Source organism: Nestor notabilis, unplaced genomic scaffold (assembly GCF_000696875.1).
Source record: "Nestor notabilis isolate BGI_N333 unplaced genomic scaffold, ASM69687v1 scaffold31325, whole genome shotgun sequence".
Classification (NCBI taxonomy): Eukaryota; Metazoa; Chordata; class Aves; order Psittaciformes; family Psittacidae; genus Nestor; species Nestor notabilis.
The window spans coordinates 24305-40462 of NW_009928551.1; the positions used below are offsets into that span (position 1 = coordinate 24305).

At 40.7% G+C, this 16158-nt stretch overlaps 2 protein-coding genes across 2 annotated transcripts in view; one reads left to right on the forward strand and one right to left on the reverse strand.

Annotated features, from left to right (window-relative positions):
• The window catches only part of NPHP3 (nephronophthisis 3 (adolescent)), a gene marked incomplete at its 5' end in the record, with an annotated part of 27621 nt that extends 24299 nt beyond the window's left edge, over nucleotides 1–3322 (forward strand). Inside the window, 3 exons of the mRNA XM_010014542.1 lie at nucleotides 1476–1601; nucleotides 2700–2815; nucleotides 3021–3322. Of these exons, the coding sequence (XP_010012844.1) occupies nucleotides 1476–1601; nucleotides 2700–2815; nucleotides 3021–3201 (423 nt within the window). The remainder of the gene's footprint in view (nucleotides 1–1475; nucleotides 1602–2699; nucleotides 2816–3020) is intronic.
• A 4741-nt stretch (nucleotides 3323–8063) lies between these two features.
• On the reverse strand, nucleotides 8064–16077 carry UBA5 (ubiquitin-like modifier activating enzyme 5). Its single transcript, XM_010014541.1, has 11 exons — nucleotides 16033–16077; nucleotides 15851–15940; nucleotides 14570–14679; nucleotides 14102–14188; nucleotides 12689–12773; nucleotides 11755–11859; nucleotides 11458–11585; nucleotides 10081–10216; nucleotides 9568–9643; nucleotides 8684–8790; nucleotides 8064–8147 (listed from the first exon to the last, which is right to left on the reverse strand). Exons 1-11 carry the CDS (start codon nucleotides 16069–16071, stop codon nucleotides 8064–8066), a joined length of 1047 nt encoding a protein of 348 aa, XP_010012843.1. The 5' UTR covers nucleotides 16072–16077.
• Between the last annotated feature and the right edge of the window lie 81 nt (nucleotides 16078–16158).

A 16158-nucleotide genomic window follows, 5' to 3' on the forward strand; every position in this document is an offset into this window, starting at 1 on the left:
GACCAGATTCGGAGGATAAGGAAGGTTTTCTTTCATATTTTCACATTTTGCCATTCTTCAAAGAGAAGAGAGTCCTTGAAGATAATCCCTTGGATCAAATGTTCCTGTGTTTTTGTTCCATAATTGTTTCCTGCTCTTACATGCATGAAGTACGGTGTCACGTATTCTCTGCTCACTTCAGCTTCTAATTTTCATGCTGCTAGGAACTGCAAAACCACTCTGTATTTGCATCAGAACACTCTTTGCTAGTTTAAAGTAGCACAAATTAAAATTTGTGGTGAACTAGCAATGCAGAGAAGATTGGAAGAAGAGGAGGGACAGGAATCAGATGCAGAAAAAGACTTTCTTCCTTATATCTAACTGAAACAGGGGAAGTTCAGGTTGGATCTAAGGCAGAAGTTCTTCCCTGTGAGGGTGCTGAGGCGCTGGCACAGGGTGCCCAGAGAAGATGTGGCTGCCCCATCCCTGGCAGTGGTCAAGGCCAGGGCTTGGAGCAGCCTGGTCTAGTGGAAGGTGTCCCTACCCATGGCAGGGTTTTAGAACTGGATGAGCTTTAAGGTCCTTTCCAACCCAAACCAGTTTGGGATTCTAAAATGAGAAGTATTTATAAGTAAGTATTTATTCTAGATGAGTTACTGATCGTCTTCAAACTGGTGATGCTTTGAAAAAATAAGGAGAAAATTTGATTTTAATTTTGCAATTCCAGGGAGCCATTTCTCACCATTACAGTGGAAGTTTGCGGTATTTAATTGCTTAGAATTCGCATGCTAAGAATAGAAGCCTAAACATACTTCTGAAGTATATCCAGTTAATATGTGAGCAGATTGGAATTTGGAAGAAAACAGATTTGCTGGAAAAATAACCTCCAGTAAAACTAGCTGGAATATGAGAGAGGTATTTTAGAGAAACCAGAGTCAAGAAGCCAAAGCCTGAATATGGCAAATGGGAAGCAATAGGTACTTGAAATGGCACTGGACACTATGGCTGTTAGTGTGAACACCACTTCAGTATGTGGAAAACTGCCCAAAAGTTAAGGCAGCTACATTCCCATACCCGTGTCACCAGTAAAATGAAGGCCCTTCAGGACAAAAAATGAGCTCTGCTCTCGTCTATGGTAGGATGAGGAAATACAAATGGAGAAAATGATTTGGATAAAAGTATGCTGGAATATTCTTTTTAGCAGCCTTCTCAGTGACACACTTGTGGGGAAGATATACATCCTTAAAGAAAGAAATGGGCATAGATGAGAAACACATCACCTGGGAGTTGAATGTGCTCAGTGTTGAGGGAAATCAGGTCCTAATCAATATTCATGATAAACAATCTGTGCAGAATATAACTATGAATTAACTAAAGTTAAACCTTTATTCTGGAAACAGTTACATCTTCTCTGAGGGTTTTTGTTTAAAATAGATTTTACTGTTGCCATTTTGTCATAAAAGAACTGAATCATTCCCCCCCCCCGTTGTTTCTAGGGAAAACTTGACAAGGCTGTCCCTCTGTACGAACTGGCAGTTGAAATCCGACAGAAGTCATTCGGCCCAAAACACCCCAGTGTGGCAACTGCTTTGGTCAATCTGGCTGTCCTTTACTGTCAGATGGTAAGTGCTTCATGTCTTACGTGTTTATTAGTCCTGTCTTACGTTTTATAAGAGTAGGTCTAGAACACAACATTGCCAGTGACAGGGTTGTCACACTATGAGGGAACACAGCTCCACTGCTGACTCAGAGAAACACAACCCTTTGAATCGTAGACTCATAGAATCGTTTGGGTTGGAAAGGACCTTAAGATCATCCAGTTCTAACATCCTGCCATGGGTAGGGACACCTCACACTAGACCATGTTGCTCAAGGCTCTGTCCAGTGAGGCCTTCCAGTGTCTGAAGGGGGCTACAAGGATGCTTGAGAGGGACTTTTCATCAGGGACTGTAGCGACAGGACAAGGGCTGATGGGTTCAAACTGAAACAGGGGAAGTTCAAGTTGGCTCTAAGGAGGAAGTTCTTCCCTGTGAGGGTGCTGAGACGCTGGCACAGGGTGCCCAGAGAAGTGGTGAATGCTCCATCCCTGGCAGTGTTCAAGGCAGGTTGGACAGAGTTTTGAGTGACATGGTCTAGCATGAGGTGTCCCTGCCCATGGTGGGGGGTTGGAACTGGATGATCTTAAGGTCCTTTCCAACCCAAACCAGTCTGTGATTCTATGTATAATAAAATCTGAGAAGGCTGTAGACTTCCTAGTCTACAACTAATATGAAATTCAAAGGCGATGCAATCAATTTGATAAAAGCAAATCAATTTACCACATTCCTTACTTAAGATCACTAGGAGCACGCTGTAGATTTTGTTTTCTCTATTTCTGCAATATGCAAATCTGATTTTAAACAAGGATTAAAGCTGCCTCAGGTAAAATGAAAGAGCATTTGGTAACCCAAGGCTTTCAGGATTGAGATCTTTCAAAACTGCCTAGAAGTCCAGCCCCCAATTATTACAATATTAGGGGGGGGGATTGCATTTGCAAAGGCAAACCAATTGCTCTGGCAATCTCAATTACTATCCTCATCTGTCAACAGTATCAAGAGCTCGAAACACCTTTCTGGTTAAATATGCATGATTTTGCATCTAGGATGTGTTGATAATCTGTTAGCAAAAAGAATTACAAGTGTAATATACATCTGTAACAAACAACTCTCTACTACCCAAAGAAAAAGCAGATTGAAGCTTTACCTCTCTATGAACGGGCACTAAAGATTTATGAAGACAGCTTTGGGCACATGCATCCTCGTGTGGGGGAAACTCTGAAGAACTTGGCTGTGCTTAGGTAAGATTATATGCTTTAGCCCTATAAAAGCAAATTACTATAAGAATTATTGGATGAAACAAAACATCCTGGTCTTGTGTACTTAATAGGCAGGTGGAGAGCCTTAAGCACATTTCGGCAATAGCGTGGTGTGCATTTCAGTTTAAATGAAATGAGAGACCTGTTTTATTTGCTTGTTTCAACTTTGTTTTACTCTTCTCCAAAGCTATGAAGGGGGAGACTTTGAGAAGGCAGCTGAACTGTACAAAAGAGCTATGGAAATAAAAGAAGCAGAGACTTTGTTGATAGGTGGAAAAGCAACTTCTCGACACTCATCAAGTGGAGATACATTCAGCTTAAAAAGTGCATTATCACCCAATATTTTCCTGGAACATGGACAACGGTGATACAAACCTGCTCCAAGGAAAGGCAGGCTCTGTTGCTATTTTAAAGCAGACATGCAATTACTAAGAGTATCTATTTTTCCTGAAATAATGTACTATTTTGGGACTGACCACTGTCTTCATGAAAGACAAGGAGACACATGTTGAAGCTTGGAATCCTTCCAGGTTAACTTTGCAGACTGCATGGTACGAAGTGAGCTTCATTGTATATACATAGGCACATTAGTTACTAGCTGAAGTTAGAGCTACTACCAAACCCATGGATTGGTTACCTCTTAGCTTAAGTGCCAGGACTCGAACAAGATCAGTGAAACCAATTGTATATACTCTATGGAGTAGTTTTTATTTCTAGGTTGGAAGAGCTTGGCTTAGAGGATTTGTGTATTTTTAGTTTTTATCCATCCTTCCTGCCTTTTTAGAAGCTTTTAAAGGAGTTTTCTAAAGAGAGAGTAATTTTGAATAAGTCAAAATACCATTCCACCCGAAGTTGTACCTGCAGGGTGGCTTCAGCTTGAAGAGACTTACATTCAAGGGACTTCTCCAAAAATAACTGGTTTCCTTGGGCAGCTAATATCTAAATATACCCTCATCTACAGCTAAAGCTGTTGTCAGATTCAGCTTTGTCCAGTAAAAATACTTGCAGTGAGGAACCAGAATAATGATGATGATAACCTGATTCCCTGTTGTTAACCCTTTAGCAATTCTTTTGCTATTTAATCTCATAGAATCCCGTAAAATACAAGAATATTTGTATTAGTTGGAAAAACTTAGTAATGCAAAATAGATTTCCATCAGATAAAAAGATGCTAATCAAATCTACCTGCCTGCTGTATTTCTTAATACCCTGGTCAGCTGGAAGAATCAGTTAGAAGTCTGTTCATTCCAATTCAGTCATAGAATCCCAAACTTGTTTGGGATGGAAGGGACCTTAAAGCTCACCCAGTTCCACCCCCCTGCCACAGGCAGGGACACCTCACACTAGAGCAGGTTGCTCCAAGCCCCTGTGTCCAACCTGCCTTGACAACTGCCAGGGATGGGGCAGCCACAGCTTCTCTGGGCACCCTGTGCCAGCGCCTCAGCACCCTCACAGGGAAGAACTTCTGCCTTAGATCTAACCTGAACTTCCCCTGTTTCAGTTTGAACCCATCACCCCTTGTCCTATCACTATAGGCCCTGATGAAGAGTCCCTCTCCAGCATCAATCCATGAATCAATTTAAATACATACTAAAAAGACGACTTTTTTTATTAAACGTAAGTGAAAAATTAATTGAAACTTGACTATAATGTTTTAGTGGCAACTGATTTAAACATCTATTTGATCTAAATTTGATTGAAAAATGCAAGTGACCATCACCTTGGAATGGTACTTCCCTTCCATGGTATTTTCTCCCTTTTAAAGCAGTTAACTATAACCCATTTCAGCCCTTGTTCTGGTTAGAAGGAGTTTAACATTTTGGTAAGGGTGTAACTTAGCAAAGGAAACAGTATATAAACCTGATGGAACAAATATACAACCCAAATCTGATTCTAGAGGTTAAGATGTAGTTGAAAAAATCCCAAATAGCTCTTGGAAGTATTACAGTACAGCAACAGCAGCTGACACTTTGTAATAGCTCTCTGGGTATTTAATCCTTACTTCAGAAAATGGTTTTTTAATCAAAGCAGGAGTTTTTCCCCTCTATTCCAGTCCCCTTGAGAAGTTCTGGAAATTGGGAAGTTCTTTTCAGGATTGTTACTAAAGAGAAGGAAAAGAGAAAAAGGTAAAAAAGAACACACAAACCACCCCACCCCCCAAAACCTCAACCTTCTCAGCTTGTGGGGGTTTCTGTTGCCTGCTCTGCTCAGAGTTGGCAGTTCCCTCCTCCAAAGCCAGTGCTGGGAATTAGCAGACATCTGCTCAAGGTTGTCACCTCTTCTGATTTTAAAATGTGTAATGATGTATCTTGTTCTCCTAAATAGTTTTCCTTAACGTTATCTTCAATGAGAACATACAGCACTGGAGGTCTAGAAAGGATCAGGCTTGCCCCATTTAGTGATTTTCAGTTCTGAACTGTCACAATTCTTCCCTTGAGTGACTTCTTTCCAACTCACTCACAGGTTGCAGGCTTGATTTTAGGAGAAAAATCAGTCCCTAAAAAGTAGCAGATCCCAACCATCCATGCTCCGTTAGCAAAGATGGTGAGGAAACAACATGCTTTAGCTGTCAACCCGAAGAAAACCTTCTACAGGAAGTAAAACAGGACCATGAGTAATGGTGGAGGGTCTTGCATGCTGCATGTTGGCCATGAGCTGATGCAGCTCTAGTCACAGTGCTCTTGAGACAGTTGTCCATGTATTTGCAGTTGTGCCTCATGGACTTTAAAAAGCAACTTGTGTATCTGGTGTATGCCAAATGATGCTTCTATGTAGAAAACTCCACCTTAACAGAGCATCACCAGTTTCAATGGAGATTTAATCATAGAGTCAGTATCAACATGTCAGTAAGAGTCATGATGACTGTAAAAACAGAAAGCTTCATTTATACAATTGCCAAATAAACAAAGCCGGGCTAAACCATTGCAAAATGCTTTAATTTGTTAGTTCATAATAAAAGAAGTCAGAGATCTTCCTTCATGTTTTATAATCAGAGTAGATTACACTTGTAAATGTCTTTTTAATCTAAAAAATTCCTTGAAACTGCTTTTTCTTTGATGCTGTTTATTTTTAAATCGTTTTAACCATTGGCACATACAGTCATCTTAATGTGTTTTCTAATTATTTCAAGTTCTTGTATACACAAGCTGAAAGTAACACGAGAACCACCCTGCACACTCTGTAAGCGAGCATACAGAGTGTATTACTTTGCTCATAAAACTCTCTATGAAGTATAATGGTAAATGCTTGCCTCTTGTAAAGGTGTCAGTTGTGTGTAGCAGTCGTGCCAGCAAACAATGAAGAGGCAAGATTAACTGAGCTCTTGTAGAAGCGAGTCAACCATTGGCCTCAGGATCTCCAGAGCCAGGCTTCACTTCATTGCTCCGAACAGAAAGGTAAAGTCACACAGGAATGACAGTAACACTTAACATGAGACTTACATCAAGCTAATGTAGACTAAGTGACACAGATTCAAGCATGTACCTTGTTAATGATATCATCATTCTGCTTCCTATCCCTGTTTACAGTTCATTTCTAAAATCTGCTTGCTTCAGAACTGGAATCAATCCAAAACCCCACTTCCATTTAACAGTTTAACGCTCCACAGCCAAAACCTCCCTCACCACTTTCATGGATGACTTTTATGTATATAAGACCTAGTGTCAACTGTGGAGGAAACAGATATTGAAGTTTATAAGCAGTGCTTAGAAATCAAACTATTTTTAATTAAGGACCAGAAGCACCTGCACAGCATTGCTCTCCTTTTACATGCTGGTTGGATACTACTACCGTTAATTACAACCTGGTTCTGTGTTGGCTGCATCACACTGTGGAAGGGTAGTTTCTGAAGAGCCCAAGGTGGAAATACGTGTTTTATAACGCAACTGATGTTCTCTAAATCTCAATAATGATCAAATTCTGGATCTGACACCCACAGTAACTCAAATAGTTGAAATGGATACTTCCAGTTGTGCAGGATGTACATTTACAGGTCAGTTTAACAGGTGATAATTTAAAGGTACTATGGCTGTACTAATGTTATTTACATAACAAATACAATAGCTCAGCTACTCCACTGAAGATACTTGCAATACTAAATGAAGTTTAGAGCATCTAATTTTAGAAGCCTTCCTATGCAAACTCAGCTGAAGTGTATTCCTTAATATAGCCCATATGATGGGGATGGATCAGAATTACAGCTGAACTTTAAATAACCAACAAAACTAGGGAGATTTTCAAAGAGATAGACAACATCTCCTGTTCTCTCCAGTGGTGCTGGTAATTCTTATAGATTGTGTCCAAAAAAGCATCTGCCAGCTGAAGTAGTGGCAATGGTAATACCCAGTTTGCTAGTATAGTTACTACTAACTAGAGACTTCGCCTTGTTGCAGTGCACTGAAAGCATTATCCCATACAAAACATACAGGCAGCTATTTAAGAACAAGCAGTAGTAAAACATTGATAAACCCAGGGTAGTTTAAAAAAATTCCATTCTAGCAATATATAAAGTGGATGAAAAGGCTGAAATGTTCTATTTACTCAGATAAATAGTCACAGCACGATCCATGCCAAGAATACAGAGTCCAGTGAGCAACAACCAAGTACAAGTGCCTGGAAAATCAGGAGCAGCAGTATGAGTGAGGTACTATCTGCCCTTGGCCTACCCAGTGCTCTCCAGCAGATCTCATCTTCCACTTGTCTTATACTATGTTCTGTTCTCACCACATGATGGTGCATGTATCGTGCTGTGCTTGCTTTTATGAGTTTCATAGAAGCATGGAATGGTTTGGGTTGAAGGGGCCTTAAAGCTCACCCAGTTCCAACCCCGTGCCACAAGCAGGGACACCTCACACTAGGGCAGGTTGCTCCAAGCCCCTGTGTCCAAGCTGGCCTTGAACACTGCCAGAGATGGGGCAGCCACAGGTTCTCTGGGCACCCTGTGCCAGCGCCTCAGCACCCTCACAGGGAAGAACTTCTTCATTAGTTTGTCCATCTCTTTTTATTTCCTACTGAGTAGCTGGACACTAGGAGTGCTTAGAAATTACAGTTTACAGTAGCACAGCTCCCTATGTACAATGTAACTGCATCTCCTTCCTGCCCCTGTAACAGTTCCATTTCATTAGAAATGCAAAGATACGCTTCAGTGGAGGTAAAAAAGGAGGAAAAAAAAGTGTGGTCTTCTCATAATCCAGTGTGAATCCAGACTCCCCAGAGTTGTACTTAATACTTGCTACATGTTTCTCATTTTGGCCATGAGTTCTTCTAGGCTTTCTTCAGATTCTGCTACTGCTTCCTCAGTTACCAAATTCTCTTCCTATTAGGAACAGGAAGAAAATGCTGGCATCAAGAGTAGCAAACAAAAAGCCCCCCACAAATAAGCTTTACTTCTCAATTGCAGCATTAGGCCTAAGTAATTGTCAGTTTAAATTGTAAACTGTTCTGACAGGGAGTTAAGAGTGTTCTGGCTGCAATCACAGATTCTGTGTTCCCCAGGCATATGAATTGCTCTTTGACTACACACAGCTTTTACAAGATAAATATGGTAAAAATCAATTAGTCACCAAAATATCAACTGAGAAATTCACATTTTCCTTCCCCCCACTCCCCAAATACATTCATTCCTGTCACCTCAAAACTACAGTCACACTGACATCCATCCTTAAGTATCTTCTACAGAAGCACAAACCTGGACCACAGAAAGCACTAATGGGATGCACTGAGGTACAGCTGCACTGGGATTGTTCCAAATGGAGTTTTAGTGTAGGTTTAAAGGGTAACCAGACTGGCTGCTTATTAGAAATCTAATCTACCAGACATATTTCAAAAATGCATACAGTATACATACATTACCTTGTTTGGGATAGTGTATGCTACAGTAATGCCCTCGGGAAGCTCAGGAACCGGGCCAGATGCAGCCTTCAGCTCATCTTCTGAAGTTTCTGATACTAATTCAATACCTTTGCATTAAAACGAATTGAGAACTCCATTAACAGTTAGAAGAACAAGTTCTTCAAGCACTAAGTTACCACAGTGAGAGGAAAAGAGCAGAGACTTTCCCAAAAGAGTAAAAAAAAATAAAAGGAGAAAGATCTTTGATTCCAACTTCTCTGTTCCATGATCAATACAAAATATCTTCCCTTCAAAATGTATTAAAATTTATGGACGAGAATGGTACCTCTCCTACAGCACTTCCTTCTCCTTTCCATTTAAATCTTACTGTGAGCGCACTTCTCCCAATGTGAGCTAAGATTATTTTCTGTATCATGTAATAAACAGAATGTATATATCCATTCTTGAAATGGTTATATAAAACACACCATTCCTTAAGGCAATCTTTCTAACTTAAAGCCCTGAGAGGAACGTAAAGATCCAGGGGATGGTTCAGCACACTGGGTATGGGAATAACAATGCTCTTTAGTTACATACTTAGTTACACAGTGAGTAAAATCTTCGCACACCTTTCATAGCTTCAGACTATCTCCTGACAAAGTTTCTTATTCAAACAGCTGTTACATTTTGAGGCTAAAACCTGCATGTTACACTAAAAATACACCACTGAGTTGTGGTAATGTTACTGTCAAATCCTGTGAAAAGCCAGCAGGAGCTACACAGTGTAAGTTACAAAAGCTGGTAACATAAGGAGTCCATGTATGCTGCAGTGTGTTACCCAAACCAGAGAGTTTAACTGAATCTCCATACTGGGAACATGGTTTAGCCTACGGTTGAATACGTACCCCAGTCATTGTCTTCATGTACTATTTCCTCTTGCTGTTCAATTACTTCTTGTTTTGGTTGTGCAGCTGCTTTTTTCTGAAGGAAAACCACAAAAGGATAAAAACCATAATATATGTAGTAGTCTAACAACAGCAAGAAAAAGCATATCTAATATTAACACTCCTTCTACTATTTAAGGTATGTGGTCACTATTTAGAACTTCGTGGGGCATAAAAAGGCAGAATACCTACAAGGGAAAAACCCAAACCCATTAACACTCAAAACCATGACTGCCAGAAAGGTTGAGTAATCACTGTAGAAGAAAATATTATTTAACTGAATGTCAGTTCTGCCTCCCCTTTGCTTTGAGATAATTCTAAGTACTGTGCCTTTAGAAACACATGCAACCATCTGAAGACAAGGCTGCTGAAGTTTTCTTCTGCTACAGATCTGGAGCGTGCTTTGTTCTTAAGACTTTAAGTAAGGAGAGAAAACAAAAAGCAAACCACAACAAACCAACCAACCATTTTTACCTTATAATTTTCTTGCTGTTTCCTGCAATTTTGGTCACTACATTGTGGGTTTGGCTTCATAGACATAGTTGGAAAGAAATCCTGCATTGCGTTGTAACCGAGATAGTAACTCACAGTACCGAAGTTTAACAGGTACCTAGAAACACAGAGAAAGCAGGCCCTTATAAACAAATTCAGTTGCTCAAGGGATCCTTTTTCCTCAAAGAACTTTAAGAATACACTTTCACACTAGTGAAGTTGTAAAGAGTTACTGTAATTGTCTTGAAATAAGCTGTAGTCACCTGACAATGGGATAACTGCATCAACATAGAACCCAGGGCTCTTCTGATGTAAGTGTGAGAACAGGTCAATTGCAGTCTCACAGAAAGTATGTTTAGAGTAGCACATGAGAAGTTTTCTCCTCTGCCTTAATCCACTGCTTCAAACACTCAGTTGCCCTGTATTACAATGAGGGAGTTTTCAACAGTGAATCAGAACCAGCTTAACCATCTTTACTGGAGGGTCAAAGCTGCAATGGAAATAAACATACAAACCTGGACCCCTTGAGAGGTGGCCAATGCCAGCCTCATGGAGTTCAACCAACCTAAGTGCAAGGTCCTACACCTGGGTCGGGACAATCCCAGGCACAGCTACATATTGGGCAGAGAAGAGATTCAGAGCAGACTGAGGAGGACTTGGGGGTGTTGGTCAATGAGAAACTGAACATGAGCTGCTTCAGTGTGTGCTTGAGCCCAGAAACCCCCCACCATGTGCTGGGCTGCATCAAAAGCAGCGTGAGCAGCAGGTCGAGGGAGTGGATCCTGCCCCTCAGTATTCAAGGCCAGGTTGGACAGAGTCTTGGGTGACATCGTCTAGTGTAAGGTGTCCCTGCCCATGGCAGGGGGTTGGAACTGGATGATCTTAAGGCCCCTTCCAACCCAAACCTGTCTGTAATTCCGTGATATAAATGAAACTGCAATGTCTGCATTCTTCATTAGAGAAAAACACGTGCTGCTATGCAGTTTTATATAATGCTTTTCTGCACGGAAGCTTTCAGAAAGCTGAAAATGGAGCTTTGACTTCTGTAGGCACACCTGCAAACAGTACTTCTATTATTTGTAACTAGAAATTTTTTGACAACTGAAAAAACCAAACTAAGCTAAAACCAGTTAAATAAAATCCTGTTCTCAGAGACCATGTAAGACACAGTGCACCATCACAGAATCACAGGATAGTTTGGGCTGGAAAGAACCTTAAGATCACCTAGTTCTAACCCTCTGCCACAGGCAGGGACATCTCCAACTGGACCAGCTTGCTCAAAAAAGGCTTCTTTCTTTCAAGAAAGGCTTCTTTCTCTCCTTTTGCTGAACACTGAATAGCAACAACTCGGTCACTTACTTGAGAACATTTTGTACAAGAATTCCTGCCACAACACCCATAGTTGTAGGGAGACTCGCTGCACAAACTCCTTCTCGTTTTAGTGTTTTCTCATCAATATTTGCAGCAACTACGAGTGGAGGAGCACACTGAGGGGAAAGAAAGGAAGTTTTAGAAGAAGTATTAAAACCTCCCCCCAGATCACACAAGATTTTAAACTACCCCCTGTGCCAGGATCACAATCACTAGCCAGCTCATCTTCACGTTCCCAGCCCTGCTTTAAGAGCCAAACAAGCAGCTCAGCAGAGCACTGCATACCGCAAAACATGCTGATTCCCCAGGTATGATCAGCTGTATGTGTCCTGACACTGCATTTTCACTCACTCCAGATTCCATCCAGATTTGTCCAAGTTCATTGCAGGCCTTAAAAATGCAGAAATACCAAAACAAAACCACACACAAAACAGTGTAAATTGAGAGGGGTTAAACACATTGATCTTCCTGCTTTAAGACAAAAAGGCTACAATCAGAAAAAAAGTAGAGCAGAAATTATTTGTCAGTCAAAGGACAACTTAAAGCTGCCCTCAGGATGGACACGCCCTTCGTATGTTCATGTATGTCCTTTGTGCTTTCCTGAAGACCTGACATTCTTGAATGACTATGGGCATTAGTGATCCTGTTACCAGCATGCTACAGAATCTCATTGCACAAACTACTATTACAAAGTGTATCTGTGGACCTTCGGTGCATGCAATTTATGGATCGTGTAAGCCAAAGGATAACAGAAAACATGCACTTGGCATATACTCTGCTGCTACTATAAACATAGTTTGATTAGGCATGCAGCCTAAAGACACTTTTATATACAAGTATACAAGAAGTGACATGAAGTATACAATTAGCTATACACAGTCTTTAAAAAGTTTGAAAGCTCTAACATCCCAGGCTTTGATCATACCTTTATATAAATAGAATAATTTGGAAAGATGGAGAGGGCTTACAACACTTAACTCTCTTACTAACCATTGGCTGCTAGAAACTTAGAAACTTAAAGGTCTACAGTTATATTTATGCACATAAAACGTGTTTTATGAGAACAGGGTAAAAGCTCAGATTCTGTTTCCTTAAACCCAGGAGGAAACTTCTTAGAACATTTTGATAAGTCCCTGTCTTTTCTCTAGTCCCCACATTTCCTAACATTACTTATAGGAAAAAAGAGACTTCCACAAGCTCATGCCCTCAATGGCCTTACCGTGTTAATCGCCATGCGAGCTTCAAAGTTGTCCACGCAGCTCAGAACAAGATCCACAGGCTTCCCCTCCTCTAGTGCCCCGTTCCTGAAATAAGCATCAGAAGTTTGTGTGAACTTGCTGGCAGAACAAAATGCCAGCGTGGCAATCCACATGCTGCTTCGGAGCACAGAAGCACATGGGAATTGTGTATCAAACAAAACCTGTGCAAATTCAGAACAGGACACAACTAGCAGCTTATAACTACAGGAGAAACAACAGCGTGCTGAAGGTGGGATTTAAATATATGTGCATTTTAGAATGAAAGCAGCTTTATACAATATGTACTCCAGTATAAAGTACTGGAGAACTGTACATGCACAATGTAACTGCAAATGGGAAAAGTTATCTCAGAACTTCTCTGTGAGATCCACTAATTCTTCATTCTATAAAGCGTAGCTGAAACTACTCCAGAGCAACCAAAATATGATCTGATCTGTTTTCTGTACTGGGAAAAGCCAGTAAGACCTGCAGCTTTGGTTGGAAATCTAAAGATCTAGTAATATAAAATATAACTACAGTGTAACAGTAGACCACACTTGCAGCACTGTGTGCAGTCCTGGTGTCCTCAACATAAGAAGGACATGGAGCTGTTGGAGCAAGTCCAGAGGAGGCCATGAAGATGCTCAGGGGCTGCAGCACCTCCTTTATCGAGGCAGGCTGAGAACATTGGGGCTGTTCAGCCTGGAGAAGAGAAGATGCGGGGAGACCTTACAGCAGCTTCCCACGGGTGTCCTCAACATAAGAAGGACATGGAGCTGTTGGAGCAAGTCCAGAGGAGGCCATGAAGATGCTCAGGGGCTGCAGCACCTCCTTTATCGAGGCAGGCTGAGAACATTGGGGCTGTTCAGCCTGGAGAAGAGAAGCTGCGTGGAGACCTTACAGCAGCTTCCAGTGTCTGAAGGGGCTACAGGGATGCTGGAGAGAGACTCTTCATCAGGGACTGTAGTGACAGGATAAGGGATGATAGGTTCAGACTGAAACAGGAGAAGGTCAGGTTGGATCTAAGGCAGAAGTTCTTCCCTATGAGTGTGCTGAGGCACTGGCACAGGGTGCCCAGAGAAGCTGGGGCTGCCCCGTCCCTGGCAGTGTTCAAGGCCAGGTTGGATGCAGGGTCTTGGAGCAACGTGCTCTAGTGGAAGGGTTGGAACTGGGTGATCTTAAGGTCTTTTCCAACACAAACCATTCTGTGATTCTGTGAAATAAGTGCCAACTCCAAAGAAAAGATCTAGGCAGGAATGTCTTCATATAGACATATTTCCCACTGGTTTTCAATTGGAAGCCATTAAATCAAAAACCCCACGCAACAAAAGTCAGGCTGTACAGAACCACACACCAGCAGAAGTTATCAATAAGCTTTTGTGGAGAGATTTTACCTTATTCTATCCATGAAGTGTTCAAAGTTGTCCAGTGTTGTGATGTTGTAGTTATGTACTTCAAATTGAACATCAGGATTAATATTCCTTATGGAGAAAATAATAAGAGCCAATATCAATAAATATAATAACTTGCATTCTACCTCCTAACTTCCAGTCTGACATCTGGAATATATTCATACTTATCAATATCTCACAGATTAGATGAGAAAAGCCCCACAACACTGAAGTGACAGAGTTTATACCAAACTTCTGAGCAGACTTAGCCATATTTAAAAAGCAAACTCACATTAAGGTTTTGGCCAGTATAAAAATGTCCATAAAGTACCAACCATTCCCACAGCTATGTTATACGCAAATTTCCAAATGAGATCATGCTACTTTGCAAGTGATTAAGAGTGAAACATCAGTTTTCTGGAGCAGTATCCTGGGTAAATAAATTTTGATACCCACTTCTCTAAGTCATACCTCAAAGTATGCTCTGCTGCTTGCACTTTACTTAATCCAGCTTGATGAGGTTGGAAGAAGAGTCTGTTCATGTTTGCCAATTCCACTTTGTCATAATCAAACAGAAGCAGCTACAATAAAGATTGGAGATCCACATATGATAACACAAACACTGTGCAACCAGAGCATTATGGCAAGGCATTTTAAATGACAAAACTCATTCTAAAACCAATAACAAAACCACCCCCAACCCAACAACCCCCACTTCCACAGTCCCATTCAGTTCGCATACAAAAGCCGCTAAGATTGTAAGTATGTGAAAGACTGAATTCAAGTAACATTCACCAGAAACTAACTGACTGAGTCATGAAAACCATTCTTAAAAAGCAATCTGTTCATTTGATCTGAACTAGGAATATTCAACAGATTATCTACATGAACAGCATCACCTCTGTTATCACATTCCTACTTGCTGTTATGGCATTAAATAGAAATAAATCATTTCTTTTGCTTGTCCTGGCAAATAGTTCTTCAAAAACAATTCACTTAAAGTACCTACATAATAGACAGACATGTTGGTTATTATAAACTCTGAATCAACTGTCCAATGTCCTTTTCTATGCCCAAGATGCTGGTCTTCAGGAAATGCTCCTTCACAGGAAGGGAGAATAAACTTTGCAATCAAAAATTGCATCACCTCTGTATTAAGAAACTTCCTGAAGTTCTAAGAGTATATGGTCAGGATTTGCCTGGAAATACAAACATCTAAGCCATTCCCAAGATTCCTTCCTTAAAGAAAAATCCTGTTAACTCTGGAGGTTCTTGAAACACACATCAAATTATTTTTAATTGCTACTAAATTTTTAGCTCCAAGTGCCACATGATAAACTAATATTTGTGACAAAAATACCATTTCTACATCTACCACATTCCAACTTCATATCTATCAACTTGTGTTCTCATAAGACTTTATCTTCTATGTGAGTTATCCCCTTCTTTATTTTCCTTGTTCAATAATCCAGCACGAAGGTTAGACAGATGGACTCACATAAGAGCACGAAGATAAGCATCCAGACAAGAATCATCCACATGACCAAGGATTAAGCCCTAAGTAAATCAATTTTACTAGCATAAGGAAAATACAGACTCTACCAGTGATGCTTACACAAGTACTATTCTTGAGTGCTTTCTTTAGTACTCTTTTATTTGGGCAAAATCAACTGAGTGAAATCAAATCTAGTTCTTTATGAAGATGGCTGGTCCACCTACTGTACAGAAGCAGAGGAAGAAAGCTCTCATTACCTTACCAATGCCACACCGTGTCAGCATTTCAGCAGTCACACTGCCAACTCCACCTACACCTACGACTGCAACCGTAAAGGTACGGATTTTCTGCAGGAAGAAACCAAACACACATCAGTTCATCAGAAGTGGTCCTCACACAGGGAAAATGCAAGGCTGTTTCAGTGCAGACAGAATCCTACCTCATAGTCTTTGACAATTCCCATTCTTTTTAACGCCATCAAGCGACTATGAAGAAAAAACAGCAACATTATACAGAAAATGCTCTCTGCATTACAATCACAAACTGGTTTGGGTTGGAAAGGACC

Coding starts and splice junctions, on each gene's coding strand:
- UBA5 (XM_010014541.1), bottom strand. CDS start 16,071: ATGGCGTTAAAAAGAATGGGAATTGTCAAAGACTATGAG. Junction 11,860..12,688: donor CTCGCATGGCGATTAACACG/GTAAGGCCATTG, acceptor TGCATTTTTAAG/GCCTGCAATGAACTTGGACA. Junction 9,644..10,080: donor AACAGCAAGAAAATTATAAG/GTAAAAATGGTT, acceptor GTTTTCCTTCAG/AAAAAAGCAGCTGCACAACC.